We start from the raw sequence: 20,223 nt of genomic DNA on the forward strand, positions 1-20,223 counted from the left end.
CGTTTGCTGTCCACTTGAACAGACGTGTGGTCTGGTCTGTATGTGCTTTCCAAACCTGGAGGGACGTGGGCCTTGTGGGGTTGACACTTCAGATTGTGGAGTCTCTGGGAAGGGACCTACTTGGAGGAGCACTGGATCCAAAAGGGGTTTTGTTTGTTTTGTTTATTTGGTGGGCCCTTTTTTTTTTCTCCTTGAAACGGAGATTTATTTTTTTTACCCGCTTTTCTATTTGCCCAAGAACTCCAGACCAGTCTGATTTCCAAGAAGTTGCTATTTTCTATTTCAAGGGATGCTCATGCTCCTCAGATGAGAAATTCAGGGCAGTGTTTGGCCAGGATCCTAGATAAAAGGAAGGTCCTGCATGCTTATTCTTAAAATATACATGTTCCCTGGAAAATAGCAGTGGCTGTAATTTGTACACTAATGGGTGCAGTATAATGTGCGTTAGATTTGTTTTTCATGTTTGACTGCTTAATATTAGTTCATCAGAGGAAATCAGCTAGAAGGGGGATGGCTGTGCTCTTTTGAAATAGCACCTGTCCTGTGCAATTCACAGCACAGAATTAGCGTGGCTGCCTCCAAGTCCATAGTGCTAACACAAAGCGAGGAAGGGATTAAGAAATGAAGGAGGGAAAAGGCTAAATTCAGATATAAAAGAGGATATTTTTTTGGTGGCCTCTGCAAGTTCACAGTGGTATTCTCTATAAGCCTAAATGTTTTTGGCAATAATTAAATAGGCAGCAATGAGACACTGCTAATGTTTTGTTATCTGTATGCATTTCAGGACTACAGTAGTAGCAGCTGCTGCCTTTTTGGATGCCTTTCAGAAAGTGGCTGACATGGCTACTAATACACGTGGTAAGCAGATGTGTCAATATTGAGTTTAACAGAATGCTGTGTGGTTTATACCATTTGTCATAATAAAAAAAAGTCTAAGTTGTTACATTGACAAGCAGATCTGTGAGACATCTGTTAGATGGACTTGCACTTTGAAAAAGCAGCACGTGAAAAAGGAAGTAGTCTTTTCTTTACTGAAAAAAAAAAAGCTGGAAACCTGTAATTTAAATGTGTCATCAATCATGTGAACAGTTCTTAATTACCATTTGAATTGTATGTTGATGAATAATATTTTAGAAAGCAAGATGTACTGAAATTTGTATTCACTGATGGTTCTGTACCTTAAGGAAACGTAAAAGTCTTGATATTCAGCTGGTATAAATAAGCGTCGGGTTGCTGAAGATAGAGCTGATACCAGTGGGTGCTACAAGTAGCCTGTACTTGCATCTTTGAGGAAAGTCTTTGCTTGTTCTTCCTCTTCTTTAAGTCTGACATTACTGGTCAAAATTCATTTTCCCGGGCTGTGAGCTTCTCTGGGTAACAGTCTAAGATTGTGGGTGAGTATGGAGGCCAAAGCAGTGCAGCTGGCAATCCTTCCAGGCTGCTGAGTTGGAAGGAAACGAACAGCTGCTTCTCTGGTGTTGGATGCCCAGTGACCAAGGCGTCCCATGCAGATGTCCCTGCAGCGGTAGGGCATTCCCCATGGTCACTGTGTCCCTGGGCTCTGTCCCTGAAGAGCAAAGTACATTCTCACTGCTGAGTGGGTGGCTTTTGGTCACATCTAACCTTAGAGGTTTTGTAACATTTTTTTGAAGTTCTAATGTATCCTTGGCATTTGACTTGGAGAGCAAAAAAAAAAAAAAGTAATACTGCCAAGATGGAGAGTGTGCATTTCCATTAGCAGTGTGCAAGCTCAGCCAGAGTTCCGCTTCCCTCCATTTCTGGCTAACAGGAGTAGTAGCAGCTGCTGGAGCAAGTATCAAGCCATAGAATGACAAGAGGGAACAATATTTTTTTCCTTTTTAAAGCTAATATTTACATTCTGATAAGAAGTTCCTCATTACATGCATACCTTCCGTAAATTATGGGAAATCTACTCATGTAAAATAATAAACACTTCAGAAAGTGGAATAAACTAAGGATGAGACCCAAGGCAGAACTTAACTTGGATTTCTAACGTGTCTTTCCTTCAAGCATGCTCTCTTCTGTTTCTTTTCCCTCCCCCAAAGGGAAAACAAAGTAAACCCTACCAGAATCCTTCAGACTTGTTTTCTGGCTGTGCTGTGCTGGCAGGCTTATAGAACTTGCATTCAGATACCAGAACGACTAAAACTCTCCTACTCCCAAACAAAAATAGCTTGTGTGGGTTTTTGAAGGGTATTTTGCACTTTTCTGCTGTGTTGTTTGGACCATGTCCAACAAGCATCATGTCTTGTCTCTTATCTCTTCGAACACATCCTTTACAAAAGGAGCTCTGTAAATCCAGGCCTGCCAAATTTGTATAGCTCCTCTGTTCTGTCTTTCTGCTTTCCCTGACTGAAAGTATAGAAGGGAATTTTATTTTTATTTTTAGAAAGTGATGTTCTGGGCAAAGAATCAAAATTCCAAGCTAGTTGGTGGTTCTGATCTGCCTCCCAACCCAACTTCCACTTGTGCCCATTTGAGTATTTACATATACATAGTCTATTGCCTTGGAGCATCACTGAGGTTGCACGTTGGTTCTTTAATGATACAGATCCTTCTAGGTTGCTGTGGACAGGGATAAAAGTCTGAAGATGATGGCAAAACTCCCTATGACTTACTAGGGCACAACTTCATGAAAATGCGTTTTGCTGTTAGTGTAAACAACTATATTCAGAAACAAAACCAAACAAACTTGGTGTCTGTCTTCTCTGATGTGGGGATTTTAATGGGCTCCCAGTTTTCCCTTTGAGGAGTTATCTAACTTGGAACAATTCTTTGTTAAATTTTGCCTGTTACTTACCCAGTTTATAAAATCATGTGTTTGACTGTCTAATCAAACACCTGGCTATGCTCCACACTGTTCAGAGGGTTCTCGGTTAACAGATGAACCAAAGTCAGCAAAGTTCATGTTCAGCTTCTGGGGATATACAAGACCAGGGTAGCACTTTCTGTGACAAAGGGAGGGAGGGTTGGTGTATTTTAAATCCTAAGGCTGGTTTATCACTGCATGAGCCAAATGCTGCTTCTGGAACTGTGTATGAAAATGCTGAAGCAGATGCCTGTTCTGGAGGGACAGTGTTAGTTCCTTGCAGGATGACTGAAGTGTTCTGAAGCTGGGTGCTGCATTTTATTTGTAATTACTTAAGTTATACAGAAAGTGGCCTGTTATTTTAAGACCCACTGATCTAGCTGATGAAAGCATTTAATCAGTCAGCAGAAGCACTCTCTGGCTACTCTTTAATCTGTTTGCATCAGCATTAGCTTTGAAAGAAGAAAAAGTGTTTACATGGATGTACATGTCCACACACACGCAAGAGTAGATGATTACCTTTGCAGGCACCAAGTGTTCAAGTACGAGAGCTTGTTTCTATCAACTCCAGTCCTGGTTCCAACCGATACCTTTCTCTACCTAGTGTGCCGTTACCGCTTTTCCCTTTTGGTGCATCTTTCTTTCTGTGTCATTTACTTCCTTCTAATTCTGCAACGGTAACGATGTTTATCTTCACATTCCCCTTTGGAGCTCAAATAGAGGGCATAATTGAAGCTCTGCCTGTGGTAAAACCTATGGTTGGACGAGTTGGATAACGTGTACTTTGCTGTATTTTCTTCATGTTGTAGCTTTTGAAGTAGGGAAAGCCCTGAATGTGAGGTACCTGATGTTTTGTGGTGACTCGAGACACAAATTAATTTCAGCTTTTGCTTCCTTCTTTGCTGTCTCCCTGTTTTGATGCATTTCAACCCAAAGTTTAGTCTCCCGTTTTCCCTTAGTTCAATGCATTTTTATTTCAGCCTGATGAAGGAAAGCGTGGGGAAAGTAGTTTTGAGGCACCTATTGCAAAAAAGGTTTTATGTCTGTGGGTCTGATCACCTGAAAAACATCATTTGGACGGCGGACTCTGTCAAGTTACATTGCTAATTCTCTAATAACAGTAGCTATATAGCAGTGTGTGCTGATTTTGCTGGTATCAGAGATTTTTAAAAAGAAAATTCCTTCAGGTGTTTTGACTTTTGAGCTCTGACAAGATATATACATTTGTCTAGCAGTTTGTATTATTCAAGCTACATCTGTTTGGCATACAGCCAAATCGGGTATTATTTCTCACTGTGATTATTAAAGAGGATACTCACAAAATACTTAATTTAAATAGATACTTCAACCTTTAAGTGCCAGTGAAGATTTAAGTCTCATTTCATTTAATAGCTGATTACTTAATACTTTGTGCATTAAAAATTTACTCTCTTATGAAAGAACTGTGCATCCCAGATATAAAGTATCACATATAAACATATTGCAAGTTGAGTTTGAACAGTAAAAGAAAGTGTGTAAATTGCTTTGCTTTCTGTATGCTAGTATTCTCCTCCTTTTGCTGCGTTTGAATGTCCTTTGTAGATAAGTGCTAGAATTCAGGAACTTGAAAAAGTGGGTGAGAAGAGTAACCATCCTCCTTGTGTTATGAGGGAGACTAATGGGAAGACATGCATGCTTTTTCTGTATCTACTTAATACACCATCAGCGGCTTCTGTGGAAAAAAAACGCTGCCCCAGTCTTGCCTACCTGCATCTTCACAGGTGTAAATTAAAGTTTATGGAAAGGTGATCTAAAAGCTTTGATTTACCCTGAAGCTTAAAATTGATCTTCAAAGTGAGATTGTTAATGAGGCAGCTGATACCCACTCTTGTGGGTTGTTTTTCATTCATATTGAAGGGTTTTGCATATACATAGGTGTGTTTGATATTAGCAGATCAGTTAAATCACTTCAAGATACGTTTCGGCGTATCTCATGGCTTTCTCTGGCCAGTTGAATTCCATGGATTGTAATGCTGTTTGAAGTTGCTTTGTTTCAACTTGGCAAGTGCTACTAAAGGTATGTTTTCCCTGCCTTTGGTAACTTTGACATCCGTCATGCTGGTTGGTGCTACTTATGTTTTCCATCTCTTTCATTTTACAGATGTCTGAGAGGACTTTAAGGCAGTGCAGAGCTACTGGCAAGAGTTGCAGGAAATTCCATTGAAGGGTGCCTGGTGGGCAGAGAGGGTCTGAGGTTGAGGAAGGGAAAGCTGTGGGTGGGTGGTCAACCAGCTTCAAAGGGGCACTGGGCAGACCTGGAAGCAAAACTCAGCCAGAGCTTGCATGGCGTGCAGCAAGTGACAGGGTGCCAAAACCGGCATAGCCGTTTTAATGTTACCTTTTTGAGGAGCAGGATATATCAGCCTGGAAGAAGTGCTGCATTAGAGTGTCTGTACTTTTTTTTCAGGCCCCATTAAGCTTGATCAGCACACAGAAATGTAAATATGGTTTAAGACTTTTACTTACAAAATTAAATCTGATTAATATCTGTGAGTGTCTGCCTCGGGTAGCTCTTGTACTGCAGCATTCTGTGACTGCTCTTCGTGTTTAATAAAGCTGCTTAAAATAGTACCTTTGCTGCAGATCTGTGTTCCTGGGCCTACTCTGCATCCGTGTTGCTCCAGGTATTGTGTGAGTACACATTCAGGTAGTCCTTACTCTGGGCGTTTTGTTGTCCTCTTAACCAGGATATAAATGGTATGTATTGAAGTGGCTTTCCAAGGTGACAAGCTGCCCAAAGTGTTGCAGGGCTGGAATTAGCATCTGTTATCTCCCAAGTAAGTGTGCGTGGGCCTCCTGAACCAGTATGTCACTTGCTGCAAATAAGGCACAGTGCGACCCCAGGGATAAATCCTGCTATGGACAGTACTGAAAGTGACTTTTTCTAGGTTTATTTTCATGAAGGGGAGGAAAAAAAAAGGAGCCTGGGGAGAAGAAAGACAGCACAATCTATAGCAGTAGACCTAAAATCTGTATAACATTTTAGAAATAAATTCCTGTGCTCCTGGCTATGGAGCTGCAGTGATGATCTGTGTGTAATCTCAAAGTGAAAACAAAGCTGGGCACAAGAGGAAAGGGGTTCTCATTGCCCAATTCTTTTGTCTTTCTGACTCCTCTTTAACTTCGGGTGCTCAGATAATGAAACCTTTGTTTGAGCTTCCTGTCAGTTAAGATAAGACTTTGTAATAAGCACTTAATCCTCCCAGGGAGTCATTGAAGTAAAATAATACAGTCCAGGCTTTTTCTTTGTGAATTTTCAACTATAAAATAATCGGGAAGAAAATTATTTAAATGAACCATTCATTCTTCCATTATACTTTCATGAAGATGATGCAAAACACAGGACCAATTCAAAGTCGTTGGCAGATAATTTTGAAGCTGGATGCATATTACGCATCTGTTGCGTTTTGCGAACTGGGACTTGGAAATGCTGCTGCTTATGAGTGCTAAAACTACAAAACACACGTATAATGGGCAGTGCTCTGTTATGTTCTGTTTCCATATGCCTGTCTTTCTCTAGGCAAGTAGCAAATGTCAGTCCATGTCTTTCAACAAGTGTGGCACACTGAGAACTGCTGCTGATAGGAGCCTGTTTGGCTGGAGCAGTCAAAATAGGATGAACATCTTAGATGCGCAAACACAAGAAAAGTGATTTGGTTATTAACGACTAGATTTTCTGTTTAGGGGACTAGAAGGGCTGCTCTGCACGTAAAACTGCCATTGCCTTTTCTTTAGGTGAGCGTGTGCATTGCAGCATTAGCAAAGAAATTTTATTTATTTATTTAGGCCTTTTTTTTTTTTTTCCTTAAGGTCGGGATGAAATCTAGCTCAGGGTCGTTCGCAACATTTGTGCTGCTTTGATGTTCATACTGAAGGAGAAATTTTCAGGGCAATAGGTAAAAATAATTGCTATAACAACTTGCATAGTCAGCTACCCCTTGGTACGGTGCACAGTGTGAAGAAGCATAAGTAGGGTTTTTATTTGCCCTACAACCCAGTATCTTTTTGAGCTTAAGGTGCTTTGCTAAGAGACTAAAGTGTTATTAGGAAAGGGGTAAAGCTGCCACATGATAGTGTATGCTAAGTCTGAATGCAAGACTTAATTTCTCTGAAGGAGGAAACCGAAAGGGTGACGGGGTAAGAAGCAGATAAGCTTCCTTCGTACTTCATCCAAGGAGTGGGTAGGTTTGTCAAGGTAGGAGTGGCTGGCCTTTTCTTGTTCATGACTGGATGTAAATCTACTCACCATCATCTGAAGCAGAAATCTTTGGGAGCGTGGGGAGGGGGAACAGCACAGAGTTAGTTTTTCATATGCTCAATCTTAATTGTAGTTCTTTCTCCCCTCTTCCTTACATAGCCATGTTGCTTTTAGTAGGATAGAATACCAGGTCTTGTATTTCTGGCAGGCTTGGGGTGGATGGATTGATTGTTGTTCCCAACTACATGACGACTTTGTATCTCTGTGGGCATCTTCACGTGGAGCACTTACACTTTAGTAACTGAATACGGGTTTTTTAGCTTCAAAGGGTTTTCTCAGTCGTAGCAATAAAACCAAATTTTTCGTGTCTTAAACATCTAGTTTGGGAAATAATGAGGGTAAATCATAAATGGCTCTGAGAATTTCCTTTGGAGAATTTATTAGGTTAGAAGCAAAGATGCAAAAGCATCCTTTTGATAATGGGTTGTGGATTTGAAAATGGAGGCTGAGGTTTTGGTTGGCAGTTGGTTTTCCCAGTGTAGCACATCTTCCTGTGGTGGGAGATCCCCTTTCAGGCTAATTCAGTCAGCCTTTTGATGTAATAAATTGCTAGTTGGCACATAACAACAACTCTGTAGTAACCACTACAAGAGAGTTGTTGCAGCTTTTACTTTTTTTAATCTGTCACCAGCTGGATAGCAAAGGTAGCTGAAGATCTGTGTCCACTGCATTTTGTTTAGTATCTTATTTATTTGCCATGAGACAGAAAGGGAGGTAGTATGTGGTGTTAAGGGAGAATTGAAAAATCAGTTCAGACTAGGCTAGGTTTCTGTAGGTTTCTGTAAAGTAGGGAGTGCTTCTTGCCTTGTGGACCTTGCCCATAATGTAGTGTGGAGGCAGCAGAGCAGTCTGTGCTTCTGCTGCCCAGTCGCTTGTGCCTTACAGCTGTCTTCCTCAGTGATTGTCCTCTTGTTGGTCACCTCAGAGATGGCTTCCAAGAAGAGATAATGTGTTGGTGAAGGATCAGGTTGGTGCTGTCAACAGGCTTCATGCAAACTCATCAGACCTCCAGGGAGGGGAGCAATGACCTGGCCAGAGTCCAAGCAGTTGCCTCAGCCTCATTGCACCCCAGTCCATAGGTCCCTTGAACCACTTAGACCATTTGTTTATATCAGCAAGGCAATTTGTGTGAAGGCTGTGGCATAAAAATGTGTGCTTTGACTTGGGATGTCTTCTCCAGTACCCTAAGTCTATTCCTACCCTGTCTGGACAGAAATGACCTGTGTTTCAAATGACCTAAGAGGTATACAAAAAGTGAAATTACAAGCTCTGGCAGAGTAGTGTTGAATGGAGTGTCCAGAACAATGGAGCTCTGTCTAATCATTAACAAAAGTCATTAACAGAAGCACGAGTGACATTTGCATTGTCTAACAGGTTTTTTTTGCTCTCCATAATGCAGTCTGCCTCCCAGAAGGATGCTGCTCCGCATGCTTTCGGAGGTGTCAGGATAGCAGATAGTGTGTGTTCGCTCCGCATGTGTCCATGCAAACTAGTGTTCCTGCTGCCAGGTGATTTACTCAGTGATAGGATTCATCTCATGTTTGCATACCTGCTGCTTCCAGGGAAGCAGTGCATGTTCATGGTCATAATGAGGTCTTGCTTAAAAATAGACCAGCTTCCTTCATTTTCTTGTCCTTCTGTTTGCTTGATGATTTCTTGTGTGTTGCCAGCACAAATGTTTGTCCCTGTTGCTGTGCAAGCTGTTCACCCCTTCCCTCCTCCCCTACATGTTAGTTTTCTTCAGGGAAGCAGTTCCCTGCTCTTTTCTTCTCTGGTTGAGGTAGCAAGACTTGCACCGTTCAGGCTTACAGGCTCATTTTGAGAGGTGGGGAAGAGTCCCTGCTGGTTCTTGAACTTCACTAGAAAACTAGCATCTGCCTAGGACAAGAAGCGCGTTGTGCTGTGTGTCTTCCTCTTCCACTCCCATGCCTGACAAAGTCCAACCTGCAGAACTACTTCTGAAAAGTTAAAATAATGTAATTACTTCGTTGTTTCACTTCAGGGCTCAGAGCCCTCCTCTTGTCTTTGCGCTTTCTATAGCGGTTTTTCCTACAAGTTAATCTGTGACCTGCATTCCATTCAAGTTGCTTTTTTGGACAGGGTGGAGGAGGAGAGGAAGATGGGCTGTTTCCGAAGAAGCTCTGGGTCGTGACCTGACAGTACTACTTCTAAAATGTTTAGATTGTGTGTACTTATACATGCTTAAATCTTTCTGCTGCTTTGCAGTTTTTGCCTTTATTGTTGTTCTCACCTGGGCTTCTTGCATGTAAAAATGAGTGTGTTTTCTAATCTAATGAAGCCATTCAAAAATGCTGCCACCTTTGCAGCAGCTATCCCAACACAGGCTTTGTGGAAACCACTTCAAAACTAACAGCGGTGGCAATTGTGTGTGTGGGAGGGGAGGGCAGCACGTTCTTCTGCAGCGTGCTGGTGTCACTGGGTAGAAGAGGTCTGGGTTTTGTACAATCAACCCCTGCAATTGTTGTGAAATCCTCCTCTCCTGCAGCATTTATTACTATGTAAAATTGAAATCTGCATGATTTCCTGCTGCGAGCGCCTGTGCCGAGGGACTGGTTTCTATAGTAACTAATATCGTGGAGCTGGCCGGGACTTCGCTTCAGAGCTGTATTTGAGCGTATTTCGCAGTTCAGTGCAATCCTGTACGAGTATTTGATGACAAACAAGAAGTCAGAGGTTGTGGCTGCCAGTAGTAGCTACAGTAGTAGCGTTGTGTACCTCGGCACATACCTCGAGATCTAAAAATAGGCATTTTGCAAAATGGAGTTTGAGGTGAGGGGATGTGTATGGGGGGGGTTGTTTTTTCCTTTTTCTCACACTTTTTGTCTATTTTTTTCTTCTTTTTTCTCACACTGAAGAATACACCAATGCGTGTTTGTTCTGGAGTCACTTCAGCTCACCCCAGAGTGAAATGTGAGTCTAGGAACTGGGTCTGTTTTCTCCCAAGAGTAACAGCCGTTGCTGTTGCCACTATTCTGTTTTGAAGCAGAGCTGGTGTTTGTTCATCTGAGCATGATAAATAGCACTGTTAATGCAGCTTCATCTGCAGGACCAGCTTCTGGCCTCACTTAGGCCCAGGCACGCCTACTAAATATATTTGCTTTGCAGGGTTAATCAGGGATGGGGGGGGGTTGAAGCTTGGTGTGTAGACTGTAGGCTTTCAGGGTGCCAGGCAATATGGAAAGCCTGGTTTGCAAGTGGTCCAGAAGGGCTTAGTGAGGACAGGTGCATGAAAAGGAAACTTAATCTTCCATTTAGGGGTCACTTTCAATGTAAAACTTGCATCATGTGATGGAGGTGGGGAGAGAGTGCAGAAAAGTGGTCTCTGTCCAGAGAAGTCCTCTAAGTATGGGAATTGGACCTTGGCAGGCAGCAATAGTTTTGGTCTCTTCCCCGCCCGCCAGTAGCTCCCCAGAATTGTTGAGGCCAAGCTTGAGCTGTAAAGTAAGCTTATGGCATTGTGCAGTAGTCTGCAGTGTGACGATGTCTTCGTGTATGGCAGAAGGTCAGTTTTCATGGCCGGGCTAGAAAAGGAGGTGTGTGTGAGAGTATGCTCCCCCTGCTTCTCTCCCAAGCCCTCTCCCGAACAAGCAGACATATTTGGGGAGAGGGTGAAGTTGTATGTCTTACGCACCTGTAGGCATGCACACACCCCTGGTTAAGCGAGAAGTGCCGTTTGCTCAGCCAGCTCAAGGGGAGCCTTGACTTGATGACCCCAAGAGCAGCTTCTTACGTTTTGGTGTTTGGGAATGGTGCAGGGGACTGAGGAAGGAGAGTGTGCACAGGAAGAAATGAATGGAGGACAAAGAGGAGCTGCATGTGTTGTGCTTGGATATCAGGTACATACTCATGAAGAAATCAGGCTTTTGATTAAAAAAACCGAAACCTGTTCAAACAAGTAATTTTTTTTATATTCATTGTTTACATATGCAAGTCCATAGTAAAAAGTATTACAGTGATTAAAAAAAAAAAAAAAGTAATTATTACTGGATTAAGCCAGTTGCATCAACAGAGTAATGATGCATTTGAATAATCTGAGATATGACCAGATAAGCAGTTTGAGAAGCAGGACTGGAAACTGTCATTCAAGAATATAACGACTGATGTTGCTGAGAAATTACCTTCATCTGCGTGCTTGTGTAAAAATAAAAAAAATCTTCCTTCCTTGCAAGCGAGTACTAAGCAGCATGCTGAAATGAGGTCTTGGAATAAGAATTTGTTACGTTACACAATATAGTGATGCAAGTCTGGAACATTAAGTTGTTATAAATAAATTAAATCCAAAGTACATTTAGTAAATACTTAAAGTGCATATCGTGATGGATTATCCATGTTTTTAATGCTTGTTCATTTTCTGCTAGTTTGCAAAATCACTAGAGTCCAATAGAGCACACTTCCTTTTGATGCTGTTGTGAATGTGCGTTCATTTTAAATCTAGGTTATCTTGCATGGAGAAGAGCAGCTCGGTGTGAGTGTTAGTCAGTTTGGTTCAAAGGTAAAGAGTTCACATGTAGCTCTTCTGTAGCTTCTGTAGAGGCAGGAGCCTCGCTTATGAATATAGTCGAGGGAATGTTTGAGCTATTAAGCTGAAATTTAGCTTGCTGCTGGGGAAATGAGTGCTGTCACTGAGTGTGTACCATGATGCAAAGCCCTCTCCAGACAGTGTAGTTCAAATGCACCATGCGCATTCAGGATGGGTAACTGATTTAGACTAACAGATTTTAATTTTTTATTGTAAGCTTGAGGTTGGCCTTAGTAGGAGTCACAAACTCCATGTCTCTCAAGTTGTGTTTTAACAAGGGTTTTATCTATTCTCTCTGAAGTGGCTGGCTGTTTTCAGAGCCTCTTTGTTCTTCGCAGTATATTTTCTTTGTTGGCAACCTTGCTAATTTAACGTGGCTTCCAAGATTAGGAGTGGGAGAAAAAGCTTTGTGTATGTTCTTAGCTAGGGTGGAAGTCATGAACTTCTGGCGTGCATCTATAGAGCTAGTGAGGAAGGTGGTTGAGATGTTACTGTAGGGTGACTTTATGCACAGCATAACTGAGCTTAAAGTTCAGACATGAGTGTTTTAAAACAAATGTACTTGTTAGAATAAAGCTTTCTCGTTAAGGCTTTGTGTTAGAGTTAATGGGTTCTCTCACAGGTAAAAATCCAGTACCTTCAAAAGTGCATACAGCCACCCATCTGCCCATCATGAATATTGCCAAAGGATCTTTGAACCAGAGTGGCAAGAAGTCTGCCCTGTGCTCTGTGAAGAGGTCGGTTAATGAACACTAAAGCAACTAAAGCATGGTCAGGTTGAAAAGTACAACTATTCGGTATCCTTTCCAAAGCTCCCTGTCTCTAACGTACTATTTTGACTGTTTCCTAATCTGTTGAAAATGGTCAGAATTTCAGCCTCTCTAGATCTCAGTTTTTAAGGTCATGATCATCATAGATAAAGCGACATATATTTTTGCATTAATGCTTAACTTCTGTTTACTTCAAGTAAGTCCCAGTTTGGTTCTGAGTTATTTTCATGTGTGATTTTTTTTTTTGTCAAAAAAAGGAAACTGGACCCAAAATTTGTATCCCTTAAGTCTATGCAGAAGCTGCAGAATGTATAAATGGCTTTCTTCTTTCGCTTTCTTTAAGAGAAAAGGTCTTTTAGATGAAGCACATTCAGCATGTAAAAAGCTTCTCGTGACCAATGGGAGTAAACATTAAACATTAATGATGCAGCTTTAAGTTGCATGGAAACAAACTGGGGCAAGTCAGTTCATTTTACCTTTGATTCACTGCTTCCAACAGTTACAAAGAGGAAAGGTCAAAGGGACATAAGGCGAATACGAGTCTCTTTCTTGTAATGACGTACTTTGCCCCAAACAATAATTTCAGTATATAGATGCACAGAATTTATAGTTTCTAAGTATAACTTGGATTTTTGTTGTGTTTTTTTAAAGCAAGCAATGCAATAACAACAATTTACGTAATTGCAATGATTTCTAGTTAAAGGGAGATTTAGTTCCAGTTAAAGCGACAATAAAATAAAGACTTCCAAGAATAGTCCTGGATTATAGAGGTTTGAACATCCCCTGGGATGGAGGTGTGAAGTAGTAGTTTAACCACAAGACTTGGATGTCAAACATTGGCAGGCGCATCTGTTTTGTGTTGACCTATTTATAGCAATAAGAATTTCTTCTGGTCTTAATATCCACAAAGTTTGTGCAAGTCACTTAACTATTTGTTTTGGAGATCCAGTTGGAGATGCCCTGTAACTCCTGCAAAGTGACTATATTAAAAATGTAGGGTCTGGAGTTCCTGCCACCTAATTTTTTCAGTAATATTCTTTAGGATCCTAGATATGTTGCTTTGCATGCTCAAAACTACCCCAAAACATTACTAGGGCTGAACAGATGGATACCTGTTCACAGGATCTTGGGGGCAACTAGATTTTTTCACCTCCTACCCCCCACCCCACCCCCCCTTTTTTTTTTTTTTTTTTTTTTTCTTTTAGTAAAGAGTCTGGGGTAACTTGTTTTCCAGTGTTTCATGGGTCTGTCTGGATTTCCCTGTCTGGTTCAGTTAGTTCTGCTTTGCAGAGGGCAGTGCTTGTTTTTATTGGAAAGAGGCTTACCTGTGGTTTTTTGTTTTCAACTTCTGTGGGTTTCCGTGCTTCTTCCTTTCTTTCCTTGGCACTACGTGTTTCCTGCAGCATTTTCAGCATATTTGCATTAAGTTGGAAGACTCAGAAATACGTAACATGAAGAATAGCCTCATTTTGCAAGAGGACCAGGAATGAGAGATGAACAAGATGCAGTATTCTCGATTGTTTGAATGGGATTAGGCCTAGCTACAGTTTTGTTACTCTTTCTTGTTCTCTGAAAACCTCAGGTACTCTCCTTAGAAGACACCCAGACTTTTCTCAGTGGTTGTACAGGAAGGATTAAGGCAGACAAACTCGTTTCTGCCATGTAAAGAACGTGTGAAACTAGACAATCCTGAAAGCCTTGTTTTTAAAGCTCCACTTCCCTGGCCATATTAGTTCAGATTTTAATTACACGATATTAAGATTTCTTAAATGCCGTATATTTGGACAAAGACCTTTCCATGCAGCAATGAATGCTTCGCTAGTAATAATTTACCTCCTCTTTTGTTTTCTGTTAACTTCTTTTAGATTTCAATTCTGTAGGTAGAGCTGTAACCCTTTTTAGAATATTTAAAAAAGGTCTACAGGGAGTTTGCTTTGTGAGAAGAGTTGTCAAAGCCATCTCACTAGTTTAAGCTATGATAAAAACCATTTTAATATTTTTATAAGAGTATTTTTAGACGCAGTTATGCTACAGGAAGAGTAGGAGTAGAGTTGCTTTGGCAGGAACGTGAGGAACAGCATCCCTAGGCTGGATGGGTATGTTCTCAGTATAACATCAGTTAATTAAATCGGTTTGGGAAGGTTTCTCGGGGAGTGCTAAACAGTGATGGCCTTGTATGATTTAAATATCGATATGCCACCTTAGTATGGAGAACTGGACAGGTAGAACTTGGAGAAAAAGTAGTTTCTAAGCTTAGAAAAAAGCCTCTTAGGTTATCCTTATTAATAGCCATCTAGTGCATAATTCACTTTTTTTTTTTAAAGTGCTAGGGTGAAACATGACTAGACGACAAGGTATTCCATCCAGTTACCTGTCCAAGAGGCAAAGATTGCAAGTTCCACCCAGTTGATGCAAGAACTCTGCTTTGATAAGTAGGGGTGAGTGAACGAATGGGTGACGGAGTGGTGCCTGCCATTTTAGGGTTTACATATGGAAAGCAACAGGCCAGGAAGGCCCGCAGGCTCCTCGTCTCCCTACGATTTTGTTTCTTAGCCAACTGTAGAACTGTGTCCTCCAGTCAGAGAGCAGCCAGTCTGGCTGCACCCCTCTACTCTGGTCATCTGCTTTGCCTTGGTCTTGAAATAAGTATGGCTGCAGCCATGTGCTGCTGACCACAAAAGTCAAGCTTGGCTTTGATTTGAGTTTCGTCTTGCAGTGGCTGGTCTCAGTCTGCAGAAGAAACTGTACCAGGGTTTCAAAGTATCAAAGTGATTCACAGCTAATTTTCTTTTTAAGGACCAGAAGGACCATTAGATCATCTAACCTGATTATCTCTGGAGGACTGGTCAGGGCTTAGTTTACTGCAAGCCTTGTGCTGGATGCAGCCGTGCCTGCAGCCCTCCAGCAGAGAGAGGCGTGGGAACAGGCAGCATCTGTGGAGTCACAGATGTGCTGGAAAATGCTCTGGCTGCATCCTTTTTGTATACATTTTTTTTAACCAGACTAGTACCCACAAGTCGTCTTGCTTGGGTTGCCTTCTTTGACTTGAGTCCTGAAGGACGTATAGATACTGGGTTTGGTGGTGTCTGTCATCTGTGGATTTTGCATAAAACTTACAGATAGGGACAGGATCATCTTGCCACATCTCAGAGCGGGCAGGAAAACATACCGCCTTCTGTAACAGGCGAGTCTCATGGTGCTCATGGAAACTCATGTAACATGTGAGTCTCATGGTGCTCCATGCCAAGCCGTGGCCTGGAATGAAATGTCATGGCCAGGAATAAGTAATGTGTGGTGGAGAGAGCTGGTAACTCCCGTTTTGCTGTGGTTAGCTGCAAGGGTCTAAATAAAACTGCAGTGAAGAGATCTGCTTTGTCCTTGCAGGGCCCGTGACACCCGGTTTAGCACAGAGCTCCTGTGGTTCGTGCTGGTATTGGTGACCGTCAGGTTCTCTTCAGACTTGTCCATTTGCGTGCTTCCTTTTTTTCCTCCCTCTGTCGGACTGAGATTTGAAAATAACCCACCCCTTCCCACCCCCACAGCAAATGATCTTGACCAAACTGCCTGAAGATTACCTCTTCCTGTAGTACAGGCAGAGCTGTGTTGGTGGGAGCAGAGCCAAGAGGCTGGCATCTTGATTTCCTATGGACTTATTTAATTAATGAAATAGATGGTGGTAGTGGGTCACTTAACACTTGTGTATTTCGCAGCTTTTGTCTGTGCTGGGAGGAGAGGAGACAAAAAGCACAGCTGCAGCAGGGGTCATGGAAGTTGCAGGTGTGAGGTTGGCTGGAGGATGCGAAACTGCCATCTGTGTTGATGTTTTGTGATTGTTTGTTGGGTTTTTTTTGGTAGTCCACTTGCCTACAAATGAGAGCAAGGGTGTAAAATAAGTGAGTAACTGAAGATAGCTTTCCTCCAGTTTCTGCTGACTCGCTGTTTAACCAGAAGTCTGGGAAAGTGTAAGAGTTTAAATCGCATCAGGCTTAATTGATGAATGTAGGTGGTGCCCTGCCAGTGTGTTCAGTCTTTCAGGTACTTTTTCCTGTGTTGCATTAAGCATGTCCTCCGCTGTCTAGAAGATGTGGAGAAACAGCAGAAGGACATTGCAGGTGTTATTTGCATAACCTTGTATGAAGAGAAGAAAAGCAGAAACTTACTGCTTTGCTTATTTATGTGGTTAGTATCCATTTTCATGCCTGTGTTCGTACATTTTAAAGCTAAATAAAGTAAGTTAAGTAACCTTAAGCATTTAAAAAAGAAAGTGTTGCTTGCCATAATTAAGTCAGTGGTGTCCTGTATGCGTTTTACATTCCTAGTTCTCATATGCTGTTAATTTTGTTTTCTGTCTGGTATGCAGCATGTCGTCTTGTTTACAAAATGCCTTGGAGCTGCATGGATTCCCTTGCACTGTGCAGTGGTTTATTACACTGTTAGGCATGTGTTGTTCTGACTGGAGAGATGTACTTGGAGCCGTGCTTTGGATTGCACAAACAATAGTTTCCAGGAATGGTCATGAGGGTCAGCAGAAGGAGCTTTGAAGAGTGTGTGGATGCAGCACGATCTTTGGCTGAAGGGAAGCCCTTTGCTTGTGGCTGGGGTAATCCGGGCTACTCCAAAACACAGAGCCTGAGCAGCTACTTTCCCAAAGAGCTTCCTGAAGTAACAGTGAGGGGGACTCTGAGCATGCTCTTTCCACTCTTTTCCTCCTTGCTTGTGCTACAAGAAGGAGCTAGGTACTGAGGGAACTAGTTTTCTTTTAAAGTTGGAGACATTTGTGCAGGTCAAGTTATGTTCACTGCTGTCTACTTCTGAGATGCTTCCTTTTGGAAGTAGAGGCTTTAAGCAGCTGTGAGACCAGAAATACAGCACAAAGAATTACTGACTGTGTCTGTCATTGTCATCTACAGAGAAAATGCGCTGTTTACATTCAGCAATTTCTTTTTTTAATTGGAGAGCAACAAGATGCTGGTCTCTATTCAGCTTACAAAAAAAAAAAGACAAAATGCTACTTTGTGTGCAAATTGAAATTTCAGTTATCTGGACAAAAGTGATGGGCACTTAACAATATAAACAAGTTAGTGTCTCAGTAGCTGTTCATGGAGTTGATCGACTCATCTTTTAATAACACTGCCATTTACATATTTATGGAGTAGTCTTACAGTTTGGGCAATTTTTAAATTGAATTAAATTTAATTATATCAACTACTGCTAGATGATTTTTCTTTTTATAGAGGGTGAGAGATTTTTCTGTTTAAGAAGACTGAGAAGAATTAACAGATCATTTGGCAACAGATGTCCAGCAGCTTGTAATATGCAATTTTGATTCGCACTCCAGACCACTTCAATTGGATGTGTCCACTGTATCTGGAGAAAACAGCCTTGGACCTTGCAGATCTGTTAGTGCTTCTACGCAACTGCCAGACATTTCAAATAGTATCTTAAAGCTACTTGCTGGTGCTGCACCTTTGGTAGTCTCAGACAGTTCCTCACTTTAGAGCCTGTCTTTCAGTGGTAAGTATTGTATTTCTGGGGTTCAAGCAGTGACAACTTCAACTGCTAGATCTCTGGTTTGTATCCAGTTCCTGTGACCGGTACGGTTAGTCTGTATGGCAGGCTGTGACCTTCATGTGTCTCACATTGTGCATTCACAGTGGGTCGTAAAACCGCAGGTGGTTTGACCTGTCATCCCCTGCTGTAAAGGGACTGGAAAAGAGCTATTCTAAGGCTTTGTTGAAAGGATGTATAAGCTTCTGCAAGTTAGCCGATGGAAATGACTGGTGTGGTGCCTTTAATAGATCTGCTGGATTAATTACTGTGATATAGGTAGGAAAAAATTGTGGACCAAGACAGTATGTAAAGCATGGAGAATCCCAGCATACCCGTTACCCAGCTGGACCATCGTCTTTCTCCCTGAGCAAGGTTTGCAGAGCCAAGTAGAAAGGTATGGTCACCTTCAGAATATCCTTTTCCTGCAGAGTTGCCGCTTCAGGCACGCAGGACCTCTTTGGCAGTGGTTAGTGGTCATCCTAGTGGTTAGAGGAGCTTTTCTTACTTGCTGGTTGGTTGAAGATGGAATCGCATAGACCTACAGAGGTTTACAGCTCAGGATCGAGGTTCAGTGGTTTTATTTTAAGTGGAAGACACTGCAGGAAGAGTTGGTGCTAGATCTATGCATCTGCCATGCGTTGAGCTTTGTCAAGGCACTGATCTTGCCAGTTGCTAAATGTTCCAAAAAAAAGGTGAGCCTAAACTGTGTTCAGAGCTGGGTGAGGAGCATGGAAGCTGAGTGATAATGCAATTGTGGGTCAGTGAACTGGAGGTTAATAGTTAAAAGTGTTTTTAATGAACTTTCTGTTACAAGACCTTTGAGACAATGCCTGCATGCTCAGCACTGTCGCTGCGTGTGCCTTGAAACCAGAGTATTGGCAGGAGAGATTTTGTTCATAGTACCATCAGAGTGACAGCTCGAGAACCCCTAGCTCTTCTGATTCCTGAGACGTTTACACCACAGAAGTAACTGCAAATGTAGGGATTTAGTCCAGGAGCATGGCTTCTTTTAATCTGTGAATCTTGATTTCTGTTTTAAAAGCAGCAGTGTTTTGTTTTGGTTGAGGTAGTGCAAAACACAGGTCTTGCCGTTTTCAAGTTGGTCTTACTGGTACGGCATCTCTAATAGCTCAGACATGTTTGCTTCAAATTAAAAAATACAGGGGCCTGTTTATAAACCTCCAGAGCAGGTTTATGGCACAGACACTGACTGAGTCTACTTGTTCATTGCAAGAGCAGATTGGATATTTAGCTCTTAATTCTGATGAATAGGGTTTTTCTTAGCGAACCTCATTTGAATGGAAGTGGGAGAGTGGAGGAGGAAGGAGAAATGGGAGGGAGCGCTCACTTTTGTGGAGGCAGGGTTGGTTTTTTAAAACTAAATGTTACATGCTGCAAATCATACACCATAATACACACAGCATTAAAGTATAAGGTGGATTTTTGTAGCTGCTGGAATAAACACAGCTGTGACCCTTTGAGATGAATAATAAGTCGCAATCCCAAATTAGCGCTTCATAATTAAGGAACCTCCCTTGTTAATTTGTACCACTGACTGGAATACAGGGAGTGCATTGAGAATGTGTCCCTTAAATTTTGGCAGTTCTGTTTGTGACTACGTGATGCTATGTGATATTCTGTAGAAGACTCAGTGAATCAGGACAGCTCCTGGGGCAGCATCCTGATGTTCAGGGACATCCCAATACAAATTCTTGGCTTCATCGCACTTTTTTGATCTTTGTGCTCGCCTGTTTTATGTTTTCCAGTTGGTGACAAATGTAACTTTCATGTGTGCGAGGGAGGTGGAAATGTAGTAGGTAAAGGAAGAATCACAGGAAGGGGAAATTTATTGGCTGTTTTATAAAGTATTTTCCCATAAGCATTATTGGCAGAAAGTACTGCAAACTTACAGCGACATAAAAAGGAATTTTACTACACCCTCTTTTGGCACACTTGGAAGTTGTGTTACGGCACAGCAAGTCAAATTTCTGGACCTAATAGTATCTCCACTTTTACAGGAGATGCTTGTTTTTTGTTTAAATTTTTCTCTCTCTAACCTCTGAAGACAGGATGTGAAAACAGTTAAAAAGTATCAGTGCTTGATTTAAAAATAAAACCGAAAAAACCCTCAACAGAATGAATATCTTGCAGCCAGCATATAGGTTAAAAGAAAGGCGTGCTGCTAATTCAGACAGCGTTTGTTCCTGCAGTTTAAACAAAATAACTGTTTTTTCCA

General features: G+C 41.7%; 1 protein-coding gene across 14 annotated transcripts in view; it reads left to right on the forward strand.

Moving 5' to 3' along the window:
* The window catches only part of MTSS1 (MTSS I-BAR domain containing 1), a 125,024-nt gene that overhangs the window by 18,421 nt on the left and 86,380 nt on the right, over window positions 1–20,223 (forward strand). For all 14 annotated transcript variants that reach the window (XM_086464934.1, XM_086464938.1, XM_086464942.1 and 11 more), the window contains exon 3: window positions 785–858. In XM_086464934.1, coding sequence (XP_086321060.1) covers window positions 785–858 — 74 coding nt within the window. The remainder of the gene's footprint in view (window positions 1–784; window positions 859–20,223) is intronic.

This window comes from Leptosomus discolor, chromosome 5 (genome assembly GCF_034619465.1).
Source record: "Leptosomus discolor isolate bLepDis1 chromosome 5, bLepDis1.hap2, whole genome shotgun sequence".
Taxonomy (NCBI): Eukaryota; Metazoa; Chordata; class Aves; order Leptosomiformes; family Leptosomidae; genus Leptosomus; species Leptosomus discolor.